The sequence below is a fragment of the Thermobia domestica genome, chromosome 14, assembly GCF_964235325.1.
Source record: "Thermobia domestica chromosome 14, izTheDome1.hap1.1, whole genome shotgun sequence".
NCBI classification, from domain to species: domain Eukaryota; kingdom Metazoa; phylum Arthropoda; class Insecta; order Zygentoma; family Lepismatidae; genus Thermobia; species Thermobia domestica.
The window spans coordinates 3,025,783-3,052,283 of NC_137467.1; the positions used below are offsets into that span (position 1 = coordinate 3,025,783).

Below are 26,501 nucleotides of genomic sequence, written 5' to 3' on the forward strand. Positions count from 1 at the left end.
TTTCGGGCATTACTAACTAACCTTCTTCAGTGACTTACTTACATATGTTTCTTCGATATATTTACTAATAAACATCACATTTATCTAAGAACCTAAAAATATGAACCAACACATAATATGACATTGATTATTAGAACTACTATAGCATATTTCATAAAATTATTACAATGCTTTATAAAATTGTTATCCACTAAACTAAACAAAACTTTCTTTCCCATAAAAGGTACGTTGCTTATGTCTTTGGCCTTAACTATCATAAACGAAAATAAAAATGTGGTGAATGTGTATCAAGGCTAATTCCCTAAATAACTCGGCTATTTATTACTTAATGCGTGAACGTTTTATTAAAAAAATACTAACCTACTTAATTGGAGTATCTTATGTATCATTACGACTAAGTTACACGTAATACAAATTATATTGATATATTGAAAAACTAATATATTATATTAAAGTTCAACAAAATTTACTGTAGTGTGCATTTTTGTATATATGTATATATGCGTTTATATTTTTTTTCATAAAATAAAACACAGTAGCCTTTAGACTATGAATGCGAAATTTATGAAACATTACATAAAAACCTAACATGTGAACATAAAATGGTATATGATTAAATCCAAATCCTATATTTATTCACTAAATATGCAAAGCAAATATATTCACAAAGACTTACGAAGTTTGATATTAATAATAATTTCTGTATGTACTATGTGATATTTGAATCTTGTTATTATTATTGTTATTTTATATCTTATTCTTTACGTATCGGATAATTGAACTATTCATACACAAGCTTGCTTTGCGTAACTTAACTAATAAAATATCAAACATTGGGATACATATGTACAAGTATGAGTTAAGCGGCGGTTAAGCCTTACATAGCGCTATCCTGTGTGTCATTGGTCGACAAAACAGGTCGTAAGCCATTAATTAAACAAAAATATAGGTTAATGATTTGATCCCGAAGATCAATGAGCGCTGGCTTACTATTTCTTTTTACAGCTCGAAGTGTGCGCGATCGCCAACCTTCCCGACGATTTGAACAAATCGCTTCTGCACTATATCCAAATCCCATCCCAGCTGAATGCTTCAAGCATTACAGCTATGTCATAATCGGGTAAATTATTCCAACCCCAATTGGACTGTCAGTATCTAGACCTATAGAAGGTGTTTCAAGAAAATAAACGTATGAAAAGGACAATAAGAATACCCTGGGGGGGGAAGTTCGATACTACAGTCCCGCATTTCAATACCATTAACCACTTATTAATCATTAATTATTTTTGGCTCGCTCCTACCTACAAAATTAGTAGGTTTACAAAGTATTTTCTTAAAAAGCGCCAGCCAATACGAAAGATTGTGCGGCCTCACTGGCAAAGTGCACTTATCAAATCCGGGTATATAGTCACGTTCGAGATTAAAGTCACAATCGAGTAAATTATTCACCAATCAAACACCACAATTCTCTGCAATTTGAAATGATAATTTTCCAGTAGACTAATAGAATTAAGGATGCGTACGAGAACGCTAATCAGCTTCCAGCACAAACGTGTCATGCTTTATTATTTACTTTTTTTTTCAATGAATGCTAAGAAATGAATAACAAAATATCAATAACCTCAACGAAAGAAGGAAATGAGGTCAGCATGACGAGTCTGACTATGATAATCAATGGGTTGAAAATGCTCAGTTAAGAACCAACAGACTCTTCTCATACAAGAAAGATCGAAAAGAACTGAAATTGGAAAATTTTCACATTCTGAACTGATCGTTACATCCGAAAAATATCATTTAAAATTAGAATATCATATTCGTGATTTAATTGATTTCACTTTAAACAATTATTATTCACGTTTTTCATTTCTAAAAATGGATTCATTTCAAAACTTGAAAGAGTATTTATTAAGTTTTATTCAAAATCACCGACATTAATAAATTCCAGGTTGATAATAATTTTGATTATCCAATTTATATAGTGTTTTACAACCAATTTACATTATATATATATTTTTCATTCTTGTAACCCGAATTTATGTTTCCTTTTTCTTTTTGTGATTCAAATTTGTTATAGGTAATCGCTACCTAAGTAAGACAAACGTTTCATACATCGATACCAAATTGTGTCGGTTATCATTGGGTCCATCGTACCCACAAAATAATATAACGATCCTTTGCAAATGACATGATGACCTTGTCACATTTTATATTTACATAAAAATAATGTATTATTTTATTTTATGAATACGATGCACCCCGAAAAAGAGAAGAAGGAATCGGTTTAAACAATTACAATTTGTTGTTACCTTTACGTCAAATAAAAGTAAATATCTAATAAAATATAAAATTTTACGCGTCAATAAAGATGTCTTTCCATTTTCAAATATATATGTATTAAATGTCACAAGCCGAAAGTGAATTTTGAAGTGTGTGTGTATCAGCCAAATCACACACTAGCTGAGGCCCAATCGGACGCCAACTCGATTTCGTCACTTTAATTTTGAAAGAGAATAGTAGTGACGCCTCTAAGGGTTAAATTGCATTTTAACCTCTTCATTCTTCTTAACTGATAACATGATCATTTTTAGATTATGCTAAATTTTAAACTTTATTAATGTGATGACGAATACTTATTAACTTTACATAGTATCTATACGGATGAACCAATTTGTGACCAGATTTATTATTTTCAACCTTATTTTTGTATTACTCTTTTTTTTCAATCACATTTAATAATATTTTAGAATTTTGACACTTCAATGTATAACCAATTTAATTTCGTAGATTTACCATGCTCTTACGTATATTCAATAACAAAGACAATCATTGACAAACAAACACACATTTTTTTTCAAGACATGTTCCAAAATACAATTGTGTTTACATATTTTCGCCAACAAACTAAACAAAAGAAATATTTGCGTATAATTTTAGGTATGCATGTATTCACATTGGTGATATACGTTCTCTAAAAATCCTATCAGTTTCTAAGGGTACCTAACCAACCTTTAAAATTCCTATTAATGACTTCAAATGGGGTTAACAGGTTTCGAAATCCACATTTCTTAATATTATGGTAATAAAACAACACAAAATGATATAGGTGAACTTTATTCAGACCTCCTCTCCTTTTATCCTGAAATGAAAACAAATACACAAACAAATCATTTAAATTTCGTGAGTGTGTTAGTGTCCACACAAAAATAGTAATGGTTGGAAAATAGGTTGTGTTTATAAAATTTTGAATCAAAGCACATTCGCGAACTAATTTCAATTTATCTTTACCTCTCCTTTTCCTTAATCATCCTCTCTGGATCCCTTTTCTTTCTCTGGGTCATCCTCAACTGGAATTAATCCTGAAATAAAATTTTATTAAGCACATATTTATTATCTCACGTACCTGTTGTAATGGTGAGAAATATGGCTGGCTGGATGGAGGGTCTTCTTTGGTAAGCTGTAAGAGAAATCCCTAAACATACGAATTGGTGGGGTTCCTAGCCTTTTTTTTTTCAACGGAGCAATTGTAATCCACTGGAAAAATTAGTCATATTGGGTGCTGAGTTTCTTGTCTCTTTTGGGATTCAAGTCAAATTCGGGGCAAAATCGCGCTTCAGTTGCACTGACCCTTTCACTTTCCATCGATGCCGATTACACTTGTACGTCTGCACTTTTATACGTTTATGAACACTTCTCCAATTGTTCTTGCGAATTCTCAGCCCCTTTTTCCTTCTTATGGCGAACTTACTGAATTTCCAGGCACAGATACGCCTACGTTTACGGTGGTTAGATCTGCCATGCCTAATAGTACCTTGCACGAATAGTTGGTCGCGCTTACGTTTCTTAAAATTTCTTCGAGTCAATGTTTTTACAATTTGGATGTCTAGTTCGGGATGAACTCGCTTATGGTTCGACTTTGATTTATATCTAGTTCGTTTACGATTACGTTTGACTTGTTTCTGAGTATGCCTACTAGCGCGTTTTTCATTCGTTTTGAACTCACCATCTAGCACATGTTTGGCATGTGTTCATTTGCATTGCGCACACATTTTGGAATTAGACTGACAAGTATTAGTGTCATCAAAAACGATCAGCTGTTTCGCTTTATGTCTACTTGTACAATCGAATTTTTCCTTTTCGTCTGTTCGCGGTGGTAGGGCACTAATTTTAGAATTTGCACGCCCGAAGAAATTGACTTTACTACACTCGCGACCCACTTGTCTATTACTACTTTTGCGCCTACAAACCCTGATCTTACTAGTTATGCGCCGAGACGTCCTTTTATTTCGAGTTGACATGCTACGAAAAATCGGTTGACTACTCCGTACTGCCTTGCCTTTCATTCGCGTCGGATTCTTACATTTGACTCTTTTTGCTAGTGCGCGTTTATTTTTCAATCTACTTTTATGGACAGTGTTATTTTCTTGTCTGGTTACGGGTAAGAGTACTGGCGAATTAATTACACAAGAACCACTAACTATGCAAAACACGATTCTTTTTATGGGCTTACATTTCAAACTCTTCACTTGAAGTTGTTGACCTATACCACGAAACTCAAGGTCGATGAGGACAGAATCGAATTGCAATAAAAAGACGTAACTCACACTGAAAGACAAATACGGTACTACGGAGGCATATGTAGTTGTAGAATCGCGCAAAACGATTCGCTCGCAACACAAATACAACATTAAATTCTCAACATCGCAGAAAAATAACAACTCGATTCTCAAGCCTTCGCTGGCTTCTCCGAGAGGGTGGGTACGCGCTTCCACTACGCTACCATTCGTTTTGTATAATTCATCCGCATCTCTCACCGGCACTGCAACTACATCTAAAACCTGTCTGCCTACGAATACTCGCGCTGGATCGTGATCGATTACTGTCTCTGTATTGCCTACTTTCTCTTGTTTTTCCTCACATATGTTTATCGTCGACTTTTCTCCAAACATTTCACGCGACTCATTAATTTCCTGTTCGGACTCGCAAAACAATTCTTCCGTCACTACGCAAAGTTGTTTATTAGAATCGTATTCAAAAGTTTCGCAAACACTATTTCCCTGAACTACAACTTCCGGTGTAAACAAAGAATTATTTTCTAATACAACATGATCTTTAAATAACTCACACTTCTCTTCCGTAACCTGAGCTTTTGCGTACACGGGAGTTTCAATTTTCAAATCATCTGCCACTTCGTATACTACACTTGGAATTACACTAACACTAGCCTGACGTACTATCAAAGGTGGTGGTTCAATAACTATAGGTGTAGAAATCTTACATCGCTCCATACAATTATTTTCGACGAAGGTGACTTTAGCTTGCGCTTGCTCTACATAATTCTCCACTGAATTCTTTTGGCTTTCTAAGCGTTCAAACTCGATTGACCTACTTTCACAACTATCCGGCTGTTTGACACTTAACGGTGGTGATTGAACTTCGACGGGAGGCAAAATCTCATATGTGTCCTGACATGGATTGTCTACTGTGCTTACTTGCGCATACTGCGGTTCACTTTTCAACGGTGGTATTAATTCCCAACATCTTTCAAAATTCGTAAATTCAAAATCATAAAACGCATGTCTATTCCATACTTTCAGTTCACTTGCGGCTGTGGGGTGAGTCGATGATACTGACCTACATGACGGCTGCTTGCATGCATCTACTTTGGATGTATCAGCTGATTGCTTATTCGTAGTCTTTTGTTTTTTACGCCTACCGGGTTCATTTTCGAGCTCTTTTACAATTTGTTCATGCAAAGATTGATCATACCGCGAATCACCTATTTCCTGATAACGTTCTAAAAGAGACTGTAATTCTTGCAGTGTACGCCTACCTATTACTATAATTCGTCTTCGATCATCTGTTCGCACTTCCGCCGTAACGTTAAATATAAATGGCCAACTTTGTACCGTAAACGTAACTTCCTTCGGAACATTCGTATTTTGATCTTTACCTAACGGCCCAAAACTTTTTGACAAATGGATTCTACGCCAAGTAACACAGTTATTTTCTTCACTCTTATCTAAATGTATATCGCAAAGACTTTCATCTATGAACACTGCAAATGACCTCATTTTGTTTTACTTTTTTTTCAAAAACAAAAACAAACTCACAACTGAACTTTGGATTCTTTCAAGCGTTTAATGTTGACTTCCATTTTCTAAGATTTCCCCTCAAACTAGTAATCAGTACCATTTTCCTTTACACTACCAACACTTTCAATCAATTCTGGTTTCGAACTCACGACCGTGTTATTGATCTGTGCGGACTGCTTTTTAGACAATGCTGTAAACATATTCTTTAATTCCTCGGATTCTGACATTTTGTACAAAATTCAATGATCAATGGTTAAAGAAAGCTAATAATTTCTCTAATTCAAGCTAACAATGCAGTCTATTGGTTACTAATGATTTCTCTAAGGGAACACAAACATAATAAAACACACAATCAACAACAGTTATTAAAAGTGAAACACATTTAGCAATGCACAAATTTTGTCACGCGTCTTCCTTTTTATTTTACTTCTTAATACCAGTGCAAGGTAAAAATACACGAGATTACCGTATTGTAAATCTGTTCCGAGTTAATTTCTGTACCAATTAAATATATCTTCCCGGGCTTATTTAGATGTCAATTAAACATTTGCCTTCCCGGGCGGAAACACCAATTAAATATACTATCGCCTTGGTGAAAGGAGGTCACACAAGCTTGTTTACATCTCTTATTCACGTTAGTCTTAAATTAGAAAGTTTCCCAATCATCTCCCTCACCTGGAAGTATATACATGCTTGGCCAACCTTTGCTTGAGCTTGGGAAGGACTCAAGCAGAAAGGTTGGTAACAACGTATTTGGTCGCGTCCGAACTATCCAAAAAAATAAGTATTAGCAAAAAAATTTGATTTTACCTCTTTTTTTTTAACCTGAATGCAAAGTTTGTCGCGAGGGATAGTTCACTACACAAGCATAATTGTAATTATGTACGTTCCGCAACCTATTCTCGCGTATATGTTCAAAACTAAAAACAGCAACAAACAAGATTCGAGGAAAGCAACAAAATAGAAACTCCGGGACTGAGTTATAGACTGTTCATATTTAACAAGAAGCAACAGTAATAATCTTACATGCACTGGACACTACATCATAAATTTTGATATTAAAGTACACCTGAGCTGAAATGGACAACAAGTATTAAACATGAATATTACACGACAACGTTTTTATCATTCGTATCAAATACACAACAACATTAGAGCTCGTATTGTAAATGACAACTTTTCTTCATGAAATTCCTAACTAGCTAAACACTGTTTAAGAGCAATGAAATTATATGTATCGAAAATAAGAATACGCATGCGATTTTAGTATTATAGTGGCCTTACTGATCGGACGTCTATATAATTATCCTTTCTTGTATTTTTTTTTAAATCAACTTTCGATGTTAATGGAAGACGATGTAACTAGTGCATAATCCACAATTCAAAAGACACGATTAGTTCCACCTTAAACTGTTGATATGTCTCTGGATCAGGAAAGTTTTGGGTAATGCTCGCACGAATCACTCGAGGATTGCTCCTACTATATCAATGTGTATTACTTACAGTACTGTATCCCTAGAGATGATGTGTTGATTTCGTTGTCCCTTTTTGATTGCGTGACGTTCAAGTTCAGCCAAGTTCATTGTTTCGGGTTCCTTTCAATTAATGCTTCGACTAATAATTTCAGATATCACTCACGTAGATTAAACTCATTTGTATCCACTAACTAAACGTCGATGTTTCTTATACTTATTGATTTCACTACCAAAATGTCTTCTTTAATCGGGAGGCGTGCTGCACCTCTTGAGTCTTCGGTCCCGATTGCTTAGCGTCCCTCAGGATTACACAAAGCATGTGAGCAGAGTACACTTAGGACGTAACATAGTTTCTGATTGGTCAGTCATTGAAAAGTTGTCCAATCACCACTCACTTTAGAAAATCACCGGAAGTACGAAATAATCTAGTAGCTTCTAGAACATTCTCGAAGCTATACAACCGGAAGTTCCAATGTCTTCGAAACAAAGGATCCCTGCTTTGCACACACACACATTCACAAGAAAAGTCAGTTTGTGGCGTCGAAGAGAACTCATGTGCTGAACGAATATGCGCATAGTTGCCAACCATTAACCTTTGTCACTAAAAGTCAATTATTAATTTAATAAAATATACGCATTAATTTTTCTTGCTTCGATGGTCGATAGCATAGTAACAGTAATAGTAATCGCGTAACCGAACCTAATCCTTGTGTAGTACGATTACTAACTCTTAAGCAGCATGTAATCACTAGATCTAATTTTCCTCGAATTGTATTTCGTAGAAATTCCATAGATGGTACAAATTCTCAAAGTAAGAAACAAAGAACTATAGAAATAAGTAACGCACAAGACTGTATTCTGGTTTATGATTTTCAATGCAACTTGAATGAATTCGTTGATCATGTAGCTTAAGCTAAATTTACGGCGTCCAAGAAAACCATATTCAATTATTTTTTTGTCGTACTTCCTATAAATACCGTTACGATTTCGTTTGTTATATGCATTTCATTTGAATTCTATGAAGATAATTCAATAAAAAACAAATGAAACAATTGGTGTATTTATGATCTTGATAAGAACTTTCTTTTCAAACCGTAATATTAGTTTTTGTTGTAATGTTAATTATTATGTGATGTTCTGATTATTATCGATATTTTAATCATAATTTATATTTTGTTTGATTATATCCTATATTTGATCCTTTCTTATGTGAAAAGTGCAATTATGTAAATGTCATATCCTTTTCACAATTTTTTCTGTCCCCTAAAACGATGAAAATTTTGTTCACTTCAATTTATATTACGTATCAATGGCCACAAAAGGACCTTAAAATTACTTCTATGCAATAATCTGAATGTACCTTTATATTATCGACGTTAAAGCATATGAAGATTTGATATGAAATTAATTAAGAATTTTAGATAAAATATGAAAATGATATTGCTATAAAAATATAATGTTATATGATTATATGAATTATAATTTTTATATATACAATTGTCATTCGGAAACTCAAGTAACTAGTATGTATTAGTTAACGGTCAAAGATTTCTTTTTTATATATTTTTTTTTAAAAAGGTCATACTGTTCAGGCGCCACATACAACGATACTTGTATTTCAACATCTTTATTATATTTGTATTTGTATTTGTGGACAAAATGTACTTTTAAATTATGCACATGCTGTTCAAGGAAGGAAGAAGAAGAATATGAAAAAAGATATAAATGTAATTTCTTTTCTGTTGTTATGCGATAATGTTTTGATATAATAGTGATTCGACGACCTGAGTTTAGTTGTCATTGCAACGGACTAAAAATAATACATAACTAAGGATTCATCTCGTGATATCTATATGCACAATATTTAAAAGACTGTACTTGTTTAACTTGTTTCGTATCATAATAAATGCTAATATCTTGATGAAGTGTGTAAAATGGATTTTGATATATCACTAGCCTTAGTTATATAAATATACAAACTGAGGACCTTTGAATTATATATAAATATATATGAACTGGTTCGTCGTTATAAGTCCTCATTTGGGATTCCTTCTTTTGTGATTACCCACCTTCTCCCTCCATCTTTCCCACGTGAACAGTCACCATCATGTACATATCTCTTTCCTTCACAGCATATAGGGTGTCCGAGAAGTCCTTCCCTGATTGCAGAAATTGATAACTCAGGCTAGAAATAAGATAGAAATATGAAACTGGTGTTGAATTGTTTGCAAACTATAAAAGTTTTGGTCACATCAGTACACTTCCACATGAGCACCCTTGGTAGCACGTAGAACATCTAGGCGATATTCAATTTCCAGCCACACATTAGCCAACATCACTGGAGGGATCGATCCAACGACATCCTTGACATAACCCCATAAAAAGAAGTCTAATGGGGTTATGTCAGGAGAGCGTGGAGGCCAAGCTGTTGGTCCATCACGACCAATCCATCGCCCAGGAAATGTCCTATCGAGATAGGCACCGACGTCCAAACCCCAATGAGGTGGTGCATTGTCTTGCTGAAAAACGACATCGGGGTGATACTGAAGCAGCTGAGGAACAGCATACAGCTGCAACATATCCAGGTACACTGCAGATGTGATGGTATCCTCAGCGAAGAAGAATGGCCCGATAATTCGATCGTGCAATAACGCGCACCAAACATTCACCTTTGGACTGCCTCTGGTGAACTCCCTGACCTCCCTGGGGGGTTCGGAACCCCAAATGCGTACATTATGGCGATTCACTACTCCACTGACAAAGAATGTCGCTTCGTCGGAAAAGGCAATTCGTCTGAGATAACCATTATCGTCCTCAATACGTGATAGCATTTCGACCGCAAAGTCATATCAACGTGTACCGTCGTCGGGCAACAAGGCCTGAACGAGTTGCACTTTGTAAGCACGAAACAATAAACATTTGTGTAAAATGTCATGGATAGAGCTTTTTGGCATCTGTAATTCACGTGAGGCCCTGCGCACCAATTTCTTAGGACTTCTCAGAAAAGACTGCCGCACAGCCTCCACCGTGTCTGCTGAGGTTCTTGGTCGACCAGACCTCGGAAGGTCAGCAACCGACCCTGTGTTCTTGAACTTCTCATACCAGGCTTTAATGCTCTTGATATCAGGTGGAGTCCTCCCAAATGTTGTCTGGCACTGTCTCTGCACCGTGGTTGGTGATCGTGTCTCATGGTACCACAGGACACACTGTGCCTTCTCCTGGTTGGTTAGCATGGCTTCTTGGGCTTCTTACTTACGTACTACAAACCTAAAACAAAAAAAATTGAGACTTGGTAAAACAGAACAAACCTAACATAGACAAAAACTTTTATAGTTTGTAAACAATTCAACACCAGTTTCATATTGCTATCTTATTTCTAGCCTGAGTTATCAATTTCTGTAATCAGGGAAGGACTTCACGGACACCCTGTACTACTGTGTGCAGATCATGCTTAATCTAGTGGTATCATGACTATCCAAAACATCCGTAATGAACACAGTTATCAATTTCTCGTCCCATGTTTGTTGCAAATGTTCGAAATATCGTATATTTCTTTGGGGGCTACCCTTGCGCCGCCCATGCTTTCAATCCCTTCTACATTAATGATATCTGCAAGTAAAAGTATTGCACACTGCCTTTCACCGGGCCTTAATCCGATATTTCTTTCTCGGGTTATGACTATTTTTGTGCCGTTGCGACAAATTGTCGGCGGCCCCTATCTCCAAACTGACCCATTTCCGGACGCTCGTTCCTATCTTTAAATTGCTTCTTTTGGCATCATCTTTCATTCTTCTGAGTTTTGCACAGCATCACGAAAACTGTATATATATATACAGGCTGGACAATTTGTAATCATTCCCCATAAAATTAAAACCAAAAGAGAGACAAAAGCGCAACTTTGCTCGAAGCAGCTATAGGGTAGGGGACATCTTTACATGTATTAAACACACTCAATCAACAAACACTGTTGCCAACCCAATATTTTTTTCAAATGACACTAGGTCATATTATTACCTATTTCGAATCAGTATCTCAAACAAAAACTTAAAATACCATATTAATTATTCAAAGTTTGGAAATCTCTATTGCACGTACAACACAACGGAGATGGACAGAACAATGCACATCAAAAGCAACTTAGCGTTGCATACAATGCTCATGTTATGACTTTTTTCGAATGAATACGAAAAACGTTACCATGGCTTAGAAATTTCAATTTTTTTGAAAGTCTTTATTTCGAAAAAATGCTTAAATAAGTATAATATCTAGTTACATGTATGTTTTGAAATGAAAGTATAAATTATTTTGCCATTAACAGTACTTCACTATCTCAAACCGCTCTGGAGATATGAAGAACATTGCTGAAGTTTGCAACACTGCTTAAACATGTAATTGCAAGAACTTGTTTTAATGACAACTACTAAATGCTATTTCCATAATGCTATAAAAGAGAAGGAAAACAATACTCATTTTAAATGTTTTTCATATATATGCTCCCTTTTAAAAGTGTTCTGCAGTATGTGCCCCCTTGTTCCGGTGCCAAGTAACACCGATGTACAATAAACTAAATCTAATTTTAGATGTTTGTTTTGAAACTCGTCTTCAGGATCACAAAATAAATAAAAATTAGGTATTTCTGTTATATTTATTGAGACGTTTCTGAACAGTGTAATCGAACACACTTCAAGATTGTGATCAGTAATACTTGTACATGCAGGTCATATATGCGTAATGCTATTATTTGATATTTTCCATCCTTGTGTTATTTCTCCAGAGATTCTTTTGCTCCACGTTCATTCACGTCAGGAAAAGTGATGACAGAGCTTATTGACACTTCCAACGCAATGTGATATGCTATTTGTGACTGTATGAAGGAAAACGGAGGATTGGAGAGAAATTAATATTGAAACATAATAAGTACCTATCTTGAGCCAGCATTTTATCATGATATAAGATAACCAAGAAAGTTCTGTTGTCTTTTTTGTGAAGGTCTGCTTTCCATTGACCCTTACACCGTGTGTTGAATGGGAATGGAGATAAGGCGAATGTCAGTTGTTGGTGAGGGTATACCCAACATGGTACCTGTTTGTAGCAGTTCAGTTACACTTTGATCTTGCATAAGAACAGTGTGAATATGGGACTTCCACGGGGCGTCATAAGGGCTTGTATACTGTACGAGTTCAAACTGGGATGAAACTGCGCTGCAGCGGAGCGGAAGATATGCCAGGCGTTTGGTGAGTGTGTCGTGACTACGCGAGCCAATACTTCTGAATCGCAAAGAGGTCCTTTTGTTACAGGACAGCAGTAAGCCCCACATGGTTAGAATGTCCCGGGATACCATTCTATGCCTTGGAAACATTGTGGCATCCACCATACTTCCAGGAGATTGTACCGTCCGATTACTACCTGTGTCCATTCCTTGGACAATCACCTTAGAGAATCCCAGTTCAAATCCCTAGTAGAAGTGTAAAATGTACTTAATACTTTCTTCGCTCCACGGCCCATGAAGTTCTATCGCGATGGAGTCCATGGTCTTCCAGAACGTTGGCAAAAGGTCGTCGATGCTAATGAGGACTATTTTTATCTTCCAGGTACGTATTAACTTAGGTTACTTATTGATGGTGGGTGAAAAAGCGACCGAACTAACTTCGTTACCTTTATGTATTGATTCAATGGTGTGTTCTAAGGGGAATGCTGAGTGTTATTATAAAATACATTTCTCAAGTGATCTCAATTTAGAAGAATGAACATTCACAAATAAATTCATCTTTAAAAATAATTTGACACGTATCCCATTGTTTCAAGAATTGCTGTTATTAAAGGAGACGATTTCTATTATTTTTTTTCGACATGTATTTTCGTAGTATGTTATTTCTGATTGCTTCACAGCAAAACTACTACCCCGTTCAAAATTAACATTGACACGCTGTTCGTTATTACTTCAAGGTGTGTTTTTATCATATCATTATGTTAGAGGGAATATCTAAGAATATTGTAGGTCAATGTTTAAACCCAAAGTAGAGTAAACTGTGTTTTTCATACACTTTGATTTAATTCGTTGAATTTCATTGAAGGGGAAAAGTGTTTTGAAATATCTTTAACAATTTATTCTCCCCTTGCAAAGAAATGGCATTTCATCTTATCATCTTAAGGAAAGTATACTATAACATCCTGACTAGTGGTTTAATATTATATTCATAATTAGGAGGCTTTTTTAGGTTCTCTGATAAAATCGATTTAAACTAGTAATGCTTTCCAATACGGCATACATACATATATATATATATATATATATATATATATATATATATATATATATATATATATATATATATATATATATATACCAGACGTGCTAATGAACCAAATTTGAAACCGGGCACTAGTGATGCAGAGTACAAACTGGTAGATCAACTCCCGGAAATTTTTCCGTTTTCCACCAGTCAGTACTGCGAAATCCACCTCTCGACGGTCAGTAATTGACACTTTACAGTAATAACCATTGATCATTGGCAAGTAATCTACATATCATCCGTAATGTACTGGTTATATACAGTGTGACCCAAAAGTCCCCTGACATAGGGTAAATCTTTTATTATCAAAGTTTACAACAAAATACAAGGGGGGAAACCGTCTTCAAATATGATGTCTTGAAACTAAACTGAAGATTTCATTTCATTTTTATTAGCTGTTTGGACTGTACGCTCTTTCTGCACCCAATGATAAATGAAAATGCAACGTTTCCATTTACCTGGTCAACATACCCACAACATAACTGAATGAAGTTACTGTCTTTTACACTAACGTGTCGATGGTCAGCCCCCATTTCAAACATGCGCCCATTCACCATACTTTTACATCAATTTAACCACCTCCAACCCCACCCTCCTTTCCCCCAGTCTCTCTATTAATGGCAACGTTGCATTTTCATTTAACATTGGGCGCATAAAAAGTGTACAGCTCAAACGGGTAGTCCGATTTAAAAAAAAATATCTTTCACTTTAGATTTAAAACATCATATTTGCGTTTCTCCTCTTACATTTTGATGGAACTCAGATAATAATAGTTACCCTATTTCAGGGGACTTTTGAGACAACCTCCATAAGTATATATTATATAATGAGATGTAAAGTTCATGAAAGCGACAAAGCGAGGACTTTGAATATAATTCTGCATTGTAACAAATTGTCTTTATTTCAGGTTGATTGTAAGCTTGAGTATCGTACTGCTGGTGCGTATAAACGTGTTGCATGTTATCCTTTACATGGGTCAGAGCTTTGTAGTTACCTGGATGCGTTGCAGTGCCAAGCACACGTATCCAACGGTCACGGCACGGTGCCTTGTACATGTCCTTTACAAAGAGTAAGTAACAACATTTACACTTGTTTTCTTTTTAAACAGTTAAATCGCTTTTACAATATTAAAACTTTCCTTTCTCATCATCATCATCATCATCATCATAGGTAATCTGTTCTTATTAGCAACCAAAAGTCGTAACTGAGAAGCTTCTGTGCTCTACAACCTTACTCTAACTTCTTCGTCTTTATGATTTTTCTGATTTGCATACTTTTTATGATAGCTCAAAATTTAATATTTTAACGTGTAGTACTGCTTTGTCAGATTTCAGATCTTTGACATGACAAAATATACGATCTCCTGCTATCGACAGTTCACATTTTCTACTATTGAACGCCTCGTATTGGTGTCGGTTGTAGTCATCAATATAAAAAAAATAACTAATATTTTGTATGAATGTGTCTCTGTATGTAAAAGAAGAAATCCTGACAGGCAGACCTATAAACCTCAATGTCAAACCGCCTAAGCTAAAACTTATCATCTGCACAGTGTATAGGATTTACAACATAAGGTAACGACAAGATAATACTTTCAGGAATGGAAAAAAAGCAAGGTTAGAAATAAAGGTGGAAATTATTTCATTAAAATATTGTAAAATTTTTATCTTCTTTCTTGCCTGCAGCACTAGAAGAGTCTTATCTGGAGCCTCCATAAGTTAAACTTCTGGTAGGAAGATCTCGGTTGGTAAAATCAGAGTGCGGAATCGATTTTCATTACCGGTGTATTTTTGCAAATCCTCGAATAATAACTTACAGAGTATAAACTTGTATGGTAGAAATTAGGTAGCTCAGGACTATGCGGTCGTGGACAGGATCTCTACAGAGCCCCGAAGCAGTAAGCAGTGAGGGGAAGAAATGTCACAGAGTCCCGAAGCACGCTAAGCAGAGTGTCGTAGGAAACCCCAATGCTCCGAAGCAAGCAGTGAGGGAAATAAAAGTCACAGAGTCCAGAAGCAGTCTAAGCAGAGTGGTGTAGTGAACCCTAATGCTCCGAAGCAAGCAGTGGGGGTTAGAAAAGTCACAGAGTCCCGAAGCAGGCTAAGCCATGAGGAAAGAAAAACCCAAGAGTTCCGAATCAAACAAGAACTTTGAAATTGGATTCTTCTAGTCCTCAAAAAGAGCAATACGAGGGATACCAGAAAACTGGTACATGTTGCTATTTAATATATAGGCGCAGTGTTGCCACAGTCCTAGCTCTGAAGTGGGCTGAAAAATACTAACAAATTGGAACAAAAAAGGCTGAATTTTATACCAGTGTAATACATGGCATATATATACGAAACTGAAAATGGTAAATTTCTAGAACACCCACCAACACTTCCTTCCAAGAGTCCAAATCAACGCTTTGATATAGATCTACAAACACAGAAATGTTCGGGTATCTTTATATTCGTCAATATGGCGTCACTAGTAAACAACTTTGCGCGGTAAGCCAGCAATTATGCCAATGTATTTTTCGTGCTATTGTATTGTGTGCTATTGTTTTGGTGTAGAATCTTTGCAACGACACATAAATTATAGACTTACTTGAGCACATGCTGATCTTCAGAATATTCAACACTTGATTAAACGTGTTAGCGAGTGATTTTTATATAAAAATTTCAAGTTATTATATCCACCACAGTACTTTTTCTCGTCTCCTTCATATGCGGAACGGATTTGCCCATCTAGCGTCATTTGTTTCCCGGTATAGTTTTAATTACGAATTTTGCACACAAAGTTCGTAGTGTTATGTTGTGCAATGTCACGGAATGAATATTCAACAGCATTATTAAGAGCTCAACACACAGTATGAGTAACGTGAGATGAAGAAAAAGTCTTACTGACAATTTTGATGTGACAAGTATTTGTTAAATGTTGCTGAATAGGGTAGAATTGTACCAGCTTTTTTACAAAAGAGGCTGAAAATGCCGGCGTGGTACCAACGTTCCGAAGAATGACAAAAATGGCTGAATTTGTTACAACTGTACCAAGTGTGGCAACACTGTATAGGCATCCCACAGCTGCGGTGGCGCTGCGGTTGTAAGGCCATCATTTGACTTGTCTGCTTCTTGTAGTAATACCACGTGATGTGCAGTACTCCGACCTAAATACATGTGGCGATGTTTAGAAACAGGAAAATATGTCATTGTTTGCACATGGACGCTCGTGCTACATTACAATATTCATATCTAGGAATCTCCTGAAGACATGAAATACATATTTATACTTTTGTTTTAAAATAGCTAGAAACATATCCAGTGTTATTTCGTATTTCATCTATGGAGTAATAAAAATACAGGCAGAAATTAAGATGCGGGAGTCCATGCCTCGAAAACTGGACAACAAAGCTAGACAGCAAACATTTATTATTTGAAGTTTTTGCTTAAAATAATAATGCTCCAATTTATGTGTTGTGCTTTCCTACATTTCACTCAGAAAGGGAGAAACGAATCGCAAAATTAGAGGTAAGTAGTACATTTATGATACTAAGATATGAAATCTCTTAGTCTTGTACTTGTAGGTACATGAAATTCCCAACCAGAACTTCTCATTTAAAATAATTAGGAGCTCCCAGAAGATTTGAAATGAAATGACATCTTTGAGTTTTATGCCGGCTAAGCTAAAGGAGACGGTCATGATGAGAAATGGTGGAATAAATAAATTGGGAGGAAACGGGGGAATCCCAAGAAAAGACACGAACATGTTGTTTGTCTAACAGAAACTTCACTTGGCCCGAGCTGGGATCGAACCTTGGAACCTCAAGCACCAGAAGTAATCTTCCTACCACTGAGCCCCCGCGGCCCTCCAGAGGATTTCATTATCTGACCTAGAAAAAAAGGAAATGAATTGAGAAAAAGATAATAACAATTACAACCTATGCGTTATTATATTAAGGTGGATCACTAGGTGTTCCCAGTGCTATGCTAAACGCTGCTTAAATATTGTGGCGTTGCCAGATAATGCCGAGTGTTTAGTGATGCCAGATAATAAAGGAAGTCTTCATGGAATTCTGCTTAGATAGTTATTAGAGAAATTAGTTTTCGACCCTTACCTCAATTCCGCTTCTCGAACTGCAAATCTAGAATCCAGGAATTTTCTTAATGTGACTACTATAATAAAACGTACAAATTTGACAACAACGCAATATGGCGTTCAACGCAAGTTTAGACTCAAAAATCTGTTTCCTTAAATGTAAATTAATATTTAAGTAAAATATGAAACATAACACGAAAAACGGTCAAACAATCTATCTAGTTCTTAATAAGATTGTTACTTTAAAATACTTTACACATACAAATAAACATTTCATAAAACTGAGTACTTCTTGTAAGATCTTAATGCAAGTGCCATCTTGTGTGTTCATTGTAAAACGAATCAAATATTTTCTTTCATTTGTGACATTTCGATATCAGAAGACACAACCAAATGAATCAGAGTCTTGTCCTGTATTATAAAGTAAACATTAGTTTACTTTATAATATAATATTTATAACATGTAATGTTCCATTGCGCAGTAATTAAGGCAATGAGCTAAAAGATGTACTGACTTCCGGTTGGTATTCGTAATGCACCTTAAAGAATGGAAGTGACTTGGCAAACGACGACGTACTGTTTTTAGGAAAACGTCAACAGAATATAACTTTCGTAATAAAAGCAAGAGATGAGCAATGTTTTCTTTTTTATTTAAATTGATATCCTTAGCGGAGTAAAGTGAGCGTCAATTGTTTGTCAGTAATAATGCCTACAGCCAAATCCTGAAATATGAGAAATGAAACTCAAGTTTTCCATCAAAAACAAGACCACACATGTTTCAGCCATTTTGAAAATATGTTGTCTTTTGAATTTAGGTTAGAAAACTAATACAAGTATTATTGTTACAGTTTAAAGTTAGTTCTAAAAGGTGAAAGTTAATTCTCAGAATTAAATAAAGCAGATTAGGAACTATATTTCTAAATGATACTCTATTTTTATAGAACACTGAACATGTTTTTTTCAGGATCTCATAATCAAAATATTCTTATAAGTTAACATTAGTTAAAGGCATCAGAAAAATTCACCCAGATATTAAAACACTGAATTCAACCAAACGTTTTCTTCAAACCAGGCACGTAGCCAGGATTCCGTGAAGGAAGGGGGATCCATGACATGAAATACTGTGGTCATCACACCATTGGATCGATCATTATAAACAATTTTACTGGAACATATATTGGTTCGTTTAGCCAGGATTTCGTAAAGGGAGGGGGGTGACATAAAATTTTGAAAGCCCAGAAGCTCGATCAATCTAAATTACTTTTCTATCAACATATATTGGTTTGTGAGGATATGTTGTTAAGTATTTTAATAAACTATGAAGAAATCTCGAGTAAGATAAAAAAATGTATTGAGAAAGATTATACAATATTTACATCCTTCCACTGTTTATTCAAATACAGTATAATAATTTTCCTTTCATTATGACCTCAACTATTATAAAAAGTACATACTCAATAATGTCTAGTAAACTATTTTGCAATATCTGCGTTCCTTTTTATGTTGAATCAAATGTTAACAGAACTTTCTTTCCATATACATTTTTGTTTTTATTATTCCGTCTGTTTCAAATGACAGGTTAAAGGAGCAGTAGAAAATTGTTTTTGAAATAACATGTTTGATATTGCAAGGATACGATGACGAAAAATTATGATAAAAAATGTCCACGCTGTTACTCAACGGTACTATGCTTTCGGAATCTTGAAATCTCCCTGACTCGTAGCAGAAATTCTGAGAATTCCGCATATTTTCTAGAAATTTTAAATTCCCTGACTCTTCCAGGATATATCGCTCACCTTGCAACCATGTATTGCAAGTAATACAAATTTCCTCATAAGAAAGAGTAACCAAAAGCTTCCTGTAGTTTATTTTTAACGCTGATCCTTCTTTTTCTCATTTCATTTTGTTTCATCCTTCCTTAATTTTTTTCATTTCTGGTTTCGAAGGGGGGGGTCCGGGACCCCCCTTGGCTACGTGCCTGTTCAAACCCTAAATATTACTTGCAATCGTTAAAATTGAAATTGAAGAAATATCTTAAAATGATTTTTAAATTTCCACTAGATTTTGATTTTGTGCACTGTCCTATTCTATAGTGTAAAGGTACTCAACTGATTTGGTGCTAGTCCTATAACTTCACATCGCAATTTCAACCAAACCAATAGTGAACTCCCCCGTTGCTAAGGGACTAGCGTACGCGCCTTTGGCGTTGGAGACCCGGGTTCGATTCTCAGTGGGGGCTCATGTCGTTCGGATTCCACGTTAATCAGTAGGTCCACGTCTCATATAGCCTAGCTGCTGAACGGCACGTTAAACTCAAAATCAACTCAACTCAACTCAACCAAACCAATAGTTATTGTTGCAGGTGCCGATTATGTAGTCCCATAAGTCAACTTCATTGAAATCACCATTGTGTGAAACTTAAGTTACACAACGCTTTCTGCAGATGTCAACTACACTTAGTTCGTGGTTCGACATCTATTAAGAGTAGGTCCCATTTTTTAATCCTTGACGTTGCATAAGAACGTAAACCCAAACTTAGTTATTCATTTTAATTTACTCAATTGCTGTCTTCCCAATACTGCTCAATTCATAGTGCCGTTTTAATTAAAATATTTTTCCTTGTTTTAATAACACTTATTTTACGTACAAGCTTCAAATTTACCAATAATTTCATATAATTTCCTTTCAAAGGCACAATAGAATTCCAATGGAACATTGTGCACTGAAACTTATTTACCGATATAGAGACAACAGCTAAAACTTACAGACTTACATGTTTTATAAAACAAGGTCATGTGTACTTAAAAGCATTTGGTCGTATTCAGAGACGATCTGACGCGTGATTAGCGCCATACTAAAGAGTTCGACTAACATATGTTTCATGCAGTAGTCAGGTCCTTAGTATGACGCTAATAACACGCGAAAATGACTCTGAATACGGCCCATTGTTTCTATTTTAGTCTTGCAATGGAAATGATTGTAGCACCATAAGAGATTTATAGGGCTTACTCATTTTAAGACATGTTCATTTTACGATTAATGAACTGGATAGTTGTTAGACTTACACATTCTAGAAATTCTCAGTTTAGAATGCATGTATCTACTTAATTTTTAGAACTTCTGCAGTTTACGTGTACTCAATGTAATGTTCAGTACAGCTTCAGACTTCTGAACTTTAGAATTTGCACATTTTAAGACTACTGAAGCTCTCAATGTCACGAACATATTGGAGGGAAGATCGGAGGTGCTGATCTATGTGGATTGGATGCCTAGGACGCGTTAAGCTGACGTATTTCACCTAAAATCGATTCCCTTCCAAATTTTCAATTAGGAATTCTGACTAAAACAATGTACAAGAAAAACTAAACGAACCTGAACATATTTAAGGACAGGAAAATGATTTTTCTCTCAATTCTAAAGACCCCTAAAGTTATCAAACTACGTACACTCATGTCCAAAAAGATTGTCGCATTTCTATTACTGTCTTCTTGTAAGAATATAATTTGATAATGATTTTGAAGGGTATTTTTCATGATGATACTATGTGTATAATTGGGAAATGTTTATTTGTGGTAAATTTCATAGAAAAAGAATTATAAATGCAAAAGTCAGAGGTAGTAAAACAAAATGTTGCTAAGTAGACAAGCAAGTTGTATTTTTTTCTTATTTACTGCTATTTACACATGTCATTTACCACATACATGTCTTTGCTGATTATACACATACTAACATTATAAGAAAAACATGACGATTTCATTATCAAATTATATTCCTACAACAGACATGTGACAATAATTTTGAACATGAGTGTACATTAAGTTACTAGAAAAACGAAAACTTAATTGGATAAAGGTAGAAATAGAAATAAAGATAAAAGAAAACTTAATTGCATAAAGGTAGGGATAGAAATAAAGGTAAATGAAACTTAATTGCATAAAGGTAGGAATAGAAATAAAGATAAACGAAAACTTAATTGCATAAAGAAGAAATAGAACATAAAGATAAACAAAAACTTAATTGCATAAAGGTAGGAATAGAAATAAAGATAAATGAAACTTAATTCCTTAAAGTTAGGGATAGAAATAAAGATAAACGAAAACTCAATTGCGTAAAGGTAGGAATAGAAATAAAGATAAACGAAAACTCAATTGCATAAAGATAGGAATAGGAATAAGGGAAAATGAAAAACATGACACATCAATAGAAAATTGACACTCTGAATTGGCAACAGTGCTGATTTTTCAGTGCATCAACAGATGTGTTAAAGATCTGTCTACATTATGCAATTCCTGAAAACAACGAGAAAGAACCTTTGAAATTATCATGACAGTGCATCTTATGTGCACTTGGCAACACTGCTATTATCACGAAATGAGTTATCCGCTCTATAGTAGATGTTGGAAGTGCCCCACTGTTTCATCATGTTAGCAGCAAGTTTACGAAGAGTAGAAGTATTAATGTTCTCAATTACACTGCGAATGTTCGTTTCAACGTCTTGTATAGGTTCGAGAATTGCTCTTGTATAACCCTTGCTTTAAGTAGTCCCATAGAAATGAATAGCAATGATGCCGGGTGCACGTAAGTAAAAGTTTTATCATGATAATTTCAAAGTTTCTTTTTCGTTGTTTTCAGGAATTGCATAATGTAGACAGATCCTTAACACATCTTTCGATCCACTGAAACATCAGCACTGTTGCCAATTCAGAGTGTTAATTTATGAAAACTACGATTTTCCTATTTCCTCCTTACAAAGACCTCATCCGATTATTTACTGGTGGAAACGAAAAATTATTTTTTCTGATCTATAGTTTCCAAGCTACTCCAACTAAACAAACTAAAAATTAAGGACGGAACACTCACACATATGAGTTATGAGTTAATTTACATGTTTTGCAAAAAAAAAACACTTTTGTTTATATCTGGCAACACTGTGTGGTTCCTAGTGTACTTCAATCGTTGCTTCCTAATTTAAAAATATGTACATGAACAAAGCTTTATTTTGGTATCACCATTATTTGTATATTGCTTCAGGTTCAAAAGTTCTATCCCAAAATCCAGGTTGCATTATATATTGGACAATGGACACCCGATATATATATATATATATATATATATATATATATATATCCGAGCCCTGGTCCAATGTCCTCATAAACGCAAAAAATATGATGTGACTGAGACTGGTAATTAATCTGCTGGAGATAGTCTTTAGAGGACAGGTATTATGGTTCGTCCAGGCCGATATCTCGTACATAAAAGAACACTCCGTTTTGCTTGTAAAGATCCTATCTTCCAAGTGATATTAATAGAACATGTTACTTTTTCATATCAATCAAATTTTCATGTATCTTCAGAGAAAAATTAGATATAAGACAATTTTTCGATATATGCATTCTTGGTAACAAATCTTATTCAGAAGACACACGACAAATAGTTTCTACATGTCACTTTGTACTTAAAAATTAATAAGTGAATCATAAATATAAACACATTTCCTAAGCATCGACTTTTCTGAGAGAAAGCAAATCGAGAAAATTAGTTTCAATTTCCCTTTGAATTACTTGCAAATAACATTAAATTACCTTTCGCGTTCCAAAGATGTGAAATGCCATGAGTTGGTGCCATTCTGGAGCCCATTCTGATTAAGACAAAAATGAAGTCGAGAGATCGCAATCGAACTGAGCACTACCTATTTGTGCTGACGGACAACGCGAAGCCAGTAGAGCGGCAATCATTGTCTATTACTGTGCGTGAGAGTCTAGAATGCGTGTGAGTCTAGAGTTGTTCACACGTGGTTACCATTATTTGGTACTTCTCTTACAGCTACCAACCATTTCTCTTCGAATTCAAAATGCTTTCAGTATTAGAATATTTCTGATTCGGTTTCATAAAGTAAAGGAAGTATCACAGCGATCTTAACTTTGATGCTGGCACCATTTCGTGGCATCCCATACCTTTGGAATTGGATATCTCAGGAACTGTGCATCTGGCCACTCTGGTTTGTTCACAGGCGTGTTCTACAGTAATAAGGGGATCACCCTGTCTCACTTTGGACTTTGACCCCGACATTTATGACGTCATAGGTCAAAGGTCAATGACCTTGGCCCGGGGTCAATGGCCTAGGGGCACTTAGGACCACCCCTCTAAATTTTGGCAGGGGAACCATACCCCACCTCCTAAATTTTGGCAGGGGTACATAAGACTACCCCCCTTAAATTTTGGAAATTGCCAAATCTAAAAATTTGGTGTATTAGCCTAGGACCATAGTATGTACTTGTATTAGTATTGGGGGTCTATGTCGTTCCCTTTCATGGGTAAAAAATTGCCAAAAAATCAAATTTCGGGGGTTTTTGACCTAATTTATCCCCTTTGATTAGGTGTTATTATCCTATATAGTTATATGGGCGTATACAGGGGTCTATTCCATTTCATAACATATGGGTATATTTGTGTACCCCTTTAAAATTTTGGGAGGGGTACCTTGGCTCGCCCCTTAAATTTTGGAAATTGCCCAATTTAAAGATTTGGTATTATAGTACTGGACCCTAACATGTATTATGATAAATTTGGGTGGTCCACCTCGTTCCCTTTTAGGTTCCAAAATTTGAGGGGTGAGGCATGGTTCCCTGCCAAAATTTAGAGGGGGTGGTCCTAAGTACCCCTAGGTCATTGACCCCGTCCAAGGTCATTGACCTTTGACCTATGACGTCATAAATGTCGGGGTCAAAGTCCAAAGTGAAACAGGGTGACCCCCTTACTACTTCTAAGCATTGCACACAACTTCGGGCAAATGCATATTGAGATGTAATTTGAGCTAAACTTGGTTGCACTGTTTATAGAAATAATAAGAAAAGTATTCACAAAAATTATACTGTGTTGGGCACAAGGTAACCTCCACCACTGTTGGTAGTCCGAGTGTTCGAAGACTTTGGGAACAATATGGATCTGAGATTAAATTATTTCTAACGTAGATATTAGTTCATTCTACTAACACTATTATCTTATAAACAAAAAAATTTAACATAAATAATTTAACAGAGGACAGTTATAAATATATAAGCAAAACGACCATGTGGAATTTTAATGTTCTCAGTGACTTCAATGATACCTCTTATAAGTAATATATGCTTACTGCACTGAAAAACTTACCATTAAGATGTATATATTTGAATAAATGTATTTATTACTCTTCTTCTAGGGTAGTTACGAAATTAAGGACGGCTATTTTAACATTGCTCCTCCACCGAGGGACAAGTATATGCCCGGAGAATACCGATTCAAGTATAAATTTAATGGAAACGGAATGACATACTTTTGTATTCAAGGTGAATTCACACTTCAATAATTAGAGTTTATTTTACGCTATGTATTTTGTAATATTTCATTTGATAATAAAGATGCTAACAATGATTGTTTATGTTTCTTTTATCTCCGTTCCAATACACACCAGTCACGTATGTAAGTAATTATATAACTAGCTAGGTGGAGTACGAGTCATCAATCGATTCCCACTACAGGTCTTATTACAATATCTTCAAATAAAGTACAACAGTATTTGCAGAAATACTACAATATAACATTCTTGCTGCCTCTCGCCAACACTATTTAATGTCTATTTAGAAGAGATAGTGAAAAAGAGCCTACATGATGATGATGGCATTTCGGTAGGAGATTAGATTCATAAGATTTGCAGACGATATGCCGCTTGTTGCAGAATCTGAAAAGAAAATCAATAAAATGTTAGAAAAAATGAGAATGGGCTTTGAAGAATATGGGATAAAAATAAATGTTAGAAAGACAAAAGTCATGGTGATTGGAACGAAGGGGTCTGTGTCAAATATAAAAGCAGGAGGGGAGAAAATAGAACAAGTGAATAGTTTTCGATACCTGGGTAGTATGCTTAGTAATGACATGAAATGCGAATGTGAAATAAAAGCAAGGTTAGGAATGCCGAAAGAAGCCTTTAAAAGAAAGAAAAGTCTGTTTTGTGGGACCTTGAACAAAGAGTTGAGAAAAAGACTCATAAAATGCTTCGTGCGGAGTGTTGTACTGTATGGGGCGGAAACGTGGACATTACGTAAAGTTGGCGAAAATCGACTGGAAGCCTTCGAAATTTGGGTGTGGAGAAGAATGGAAAGAATTAGTTGGGTCGAGCGGACAATGAATGAGAGAATGTTAGAAATAGTGGGTGAGAAAAGAACACTTCTAGATATTATTAGGAATAGGAAGAGAAACTGGTTGGGACATTGCCTAAGAAGAGATTGTATCATGAAGGACGTCCTAGAGAGTATGGTGGCGGGAAAGAGAGGAAGGGGCGAAGGAGACTACAATTAATGGATATTAAAACAAAGATCATACGCGAATACGAAAAGGTTAGTGGAGGACCGTGGAGCATGGAAGCTTCTCAGCTGCGGCAAGTGACCTGTCAATAAAGACAGAATAACTATGATGATACCTATGATGATTATGTGGGTAGAGAAAAGGTGACCCAATACCATGCAGCCTTAGGGCCAGTAAAGAATTCCGTATTAAGCTAAGCGACTAAGGTCGGGATCCCGACTGAC

General features: G+C 35.5%; 1 protein-coding gene across 1 annotated transcript in view; it reads left to right on the forward strand.

The window, feature by feature from the left end:
* LOC145670555 (uncharacterized) overlaps nucleotides 1–25,338 on the forward strand; it is a 44,044-nt gene extending 18,706 nt beyond the window's left edge. The window contains exons 3-4 of the mRNA XM_081739360.1: nucleotides 14,768–14,929; nucleotides 25,136–25,338. Of these exons, the coding sequence (XP_081595486.1) occupies nucleotides 14,768–14,929; nucleotides 25,136–25,282 (309 nt within the window). The 3' untranslated portion in view covers nucleotides 25,283–25,338. The remainder of the gene's footprint in view (nucleotides 1–14,767; nucleotides 14,930–25,135) is intronic.
* Nucleotides 25,339–26,501: the final 1,163 nt, after the last annotated feature.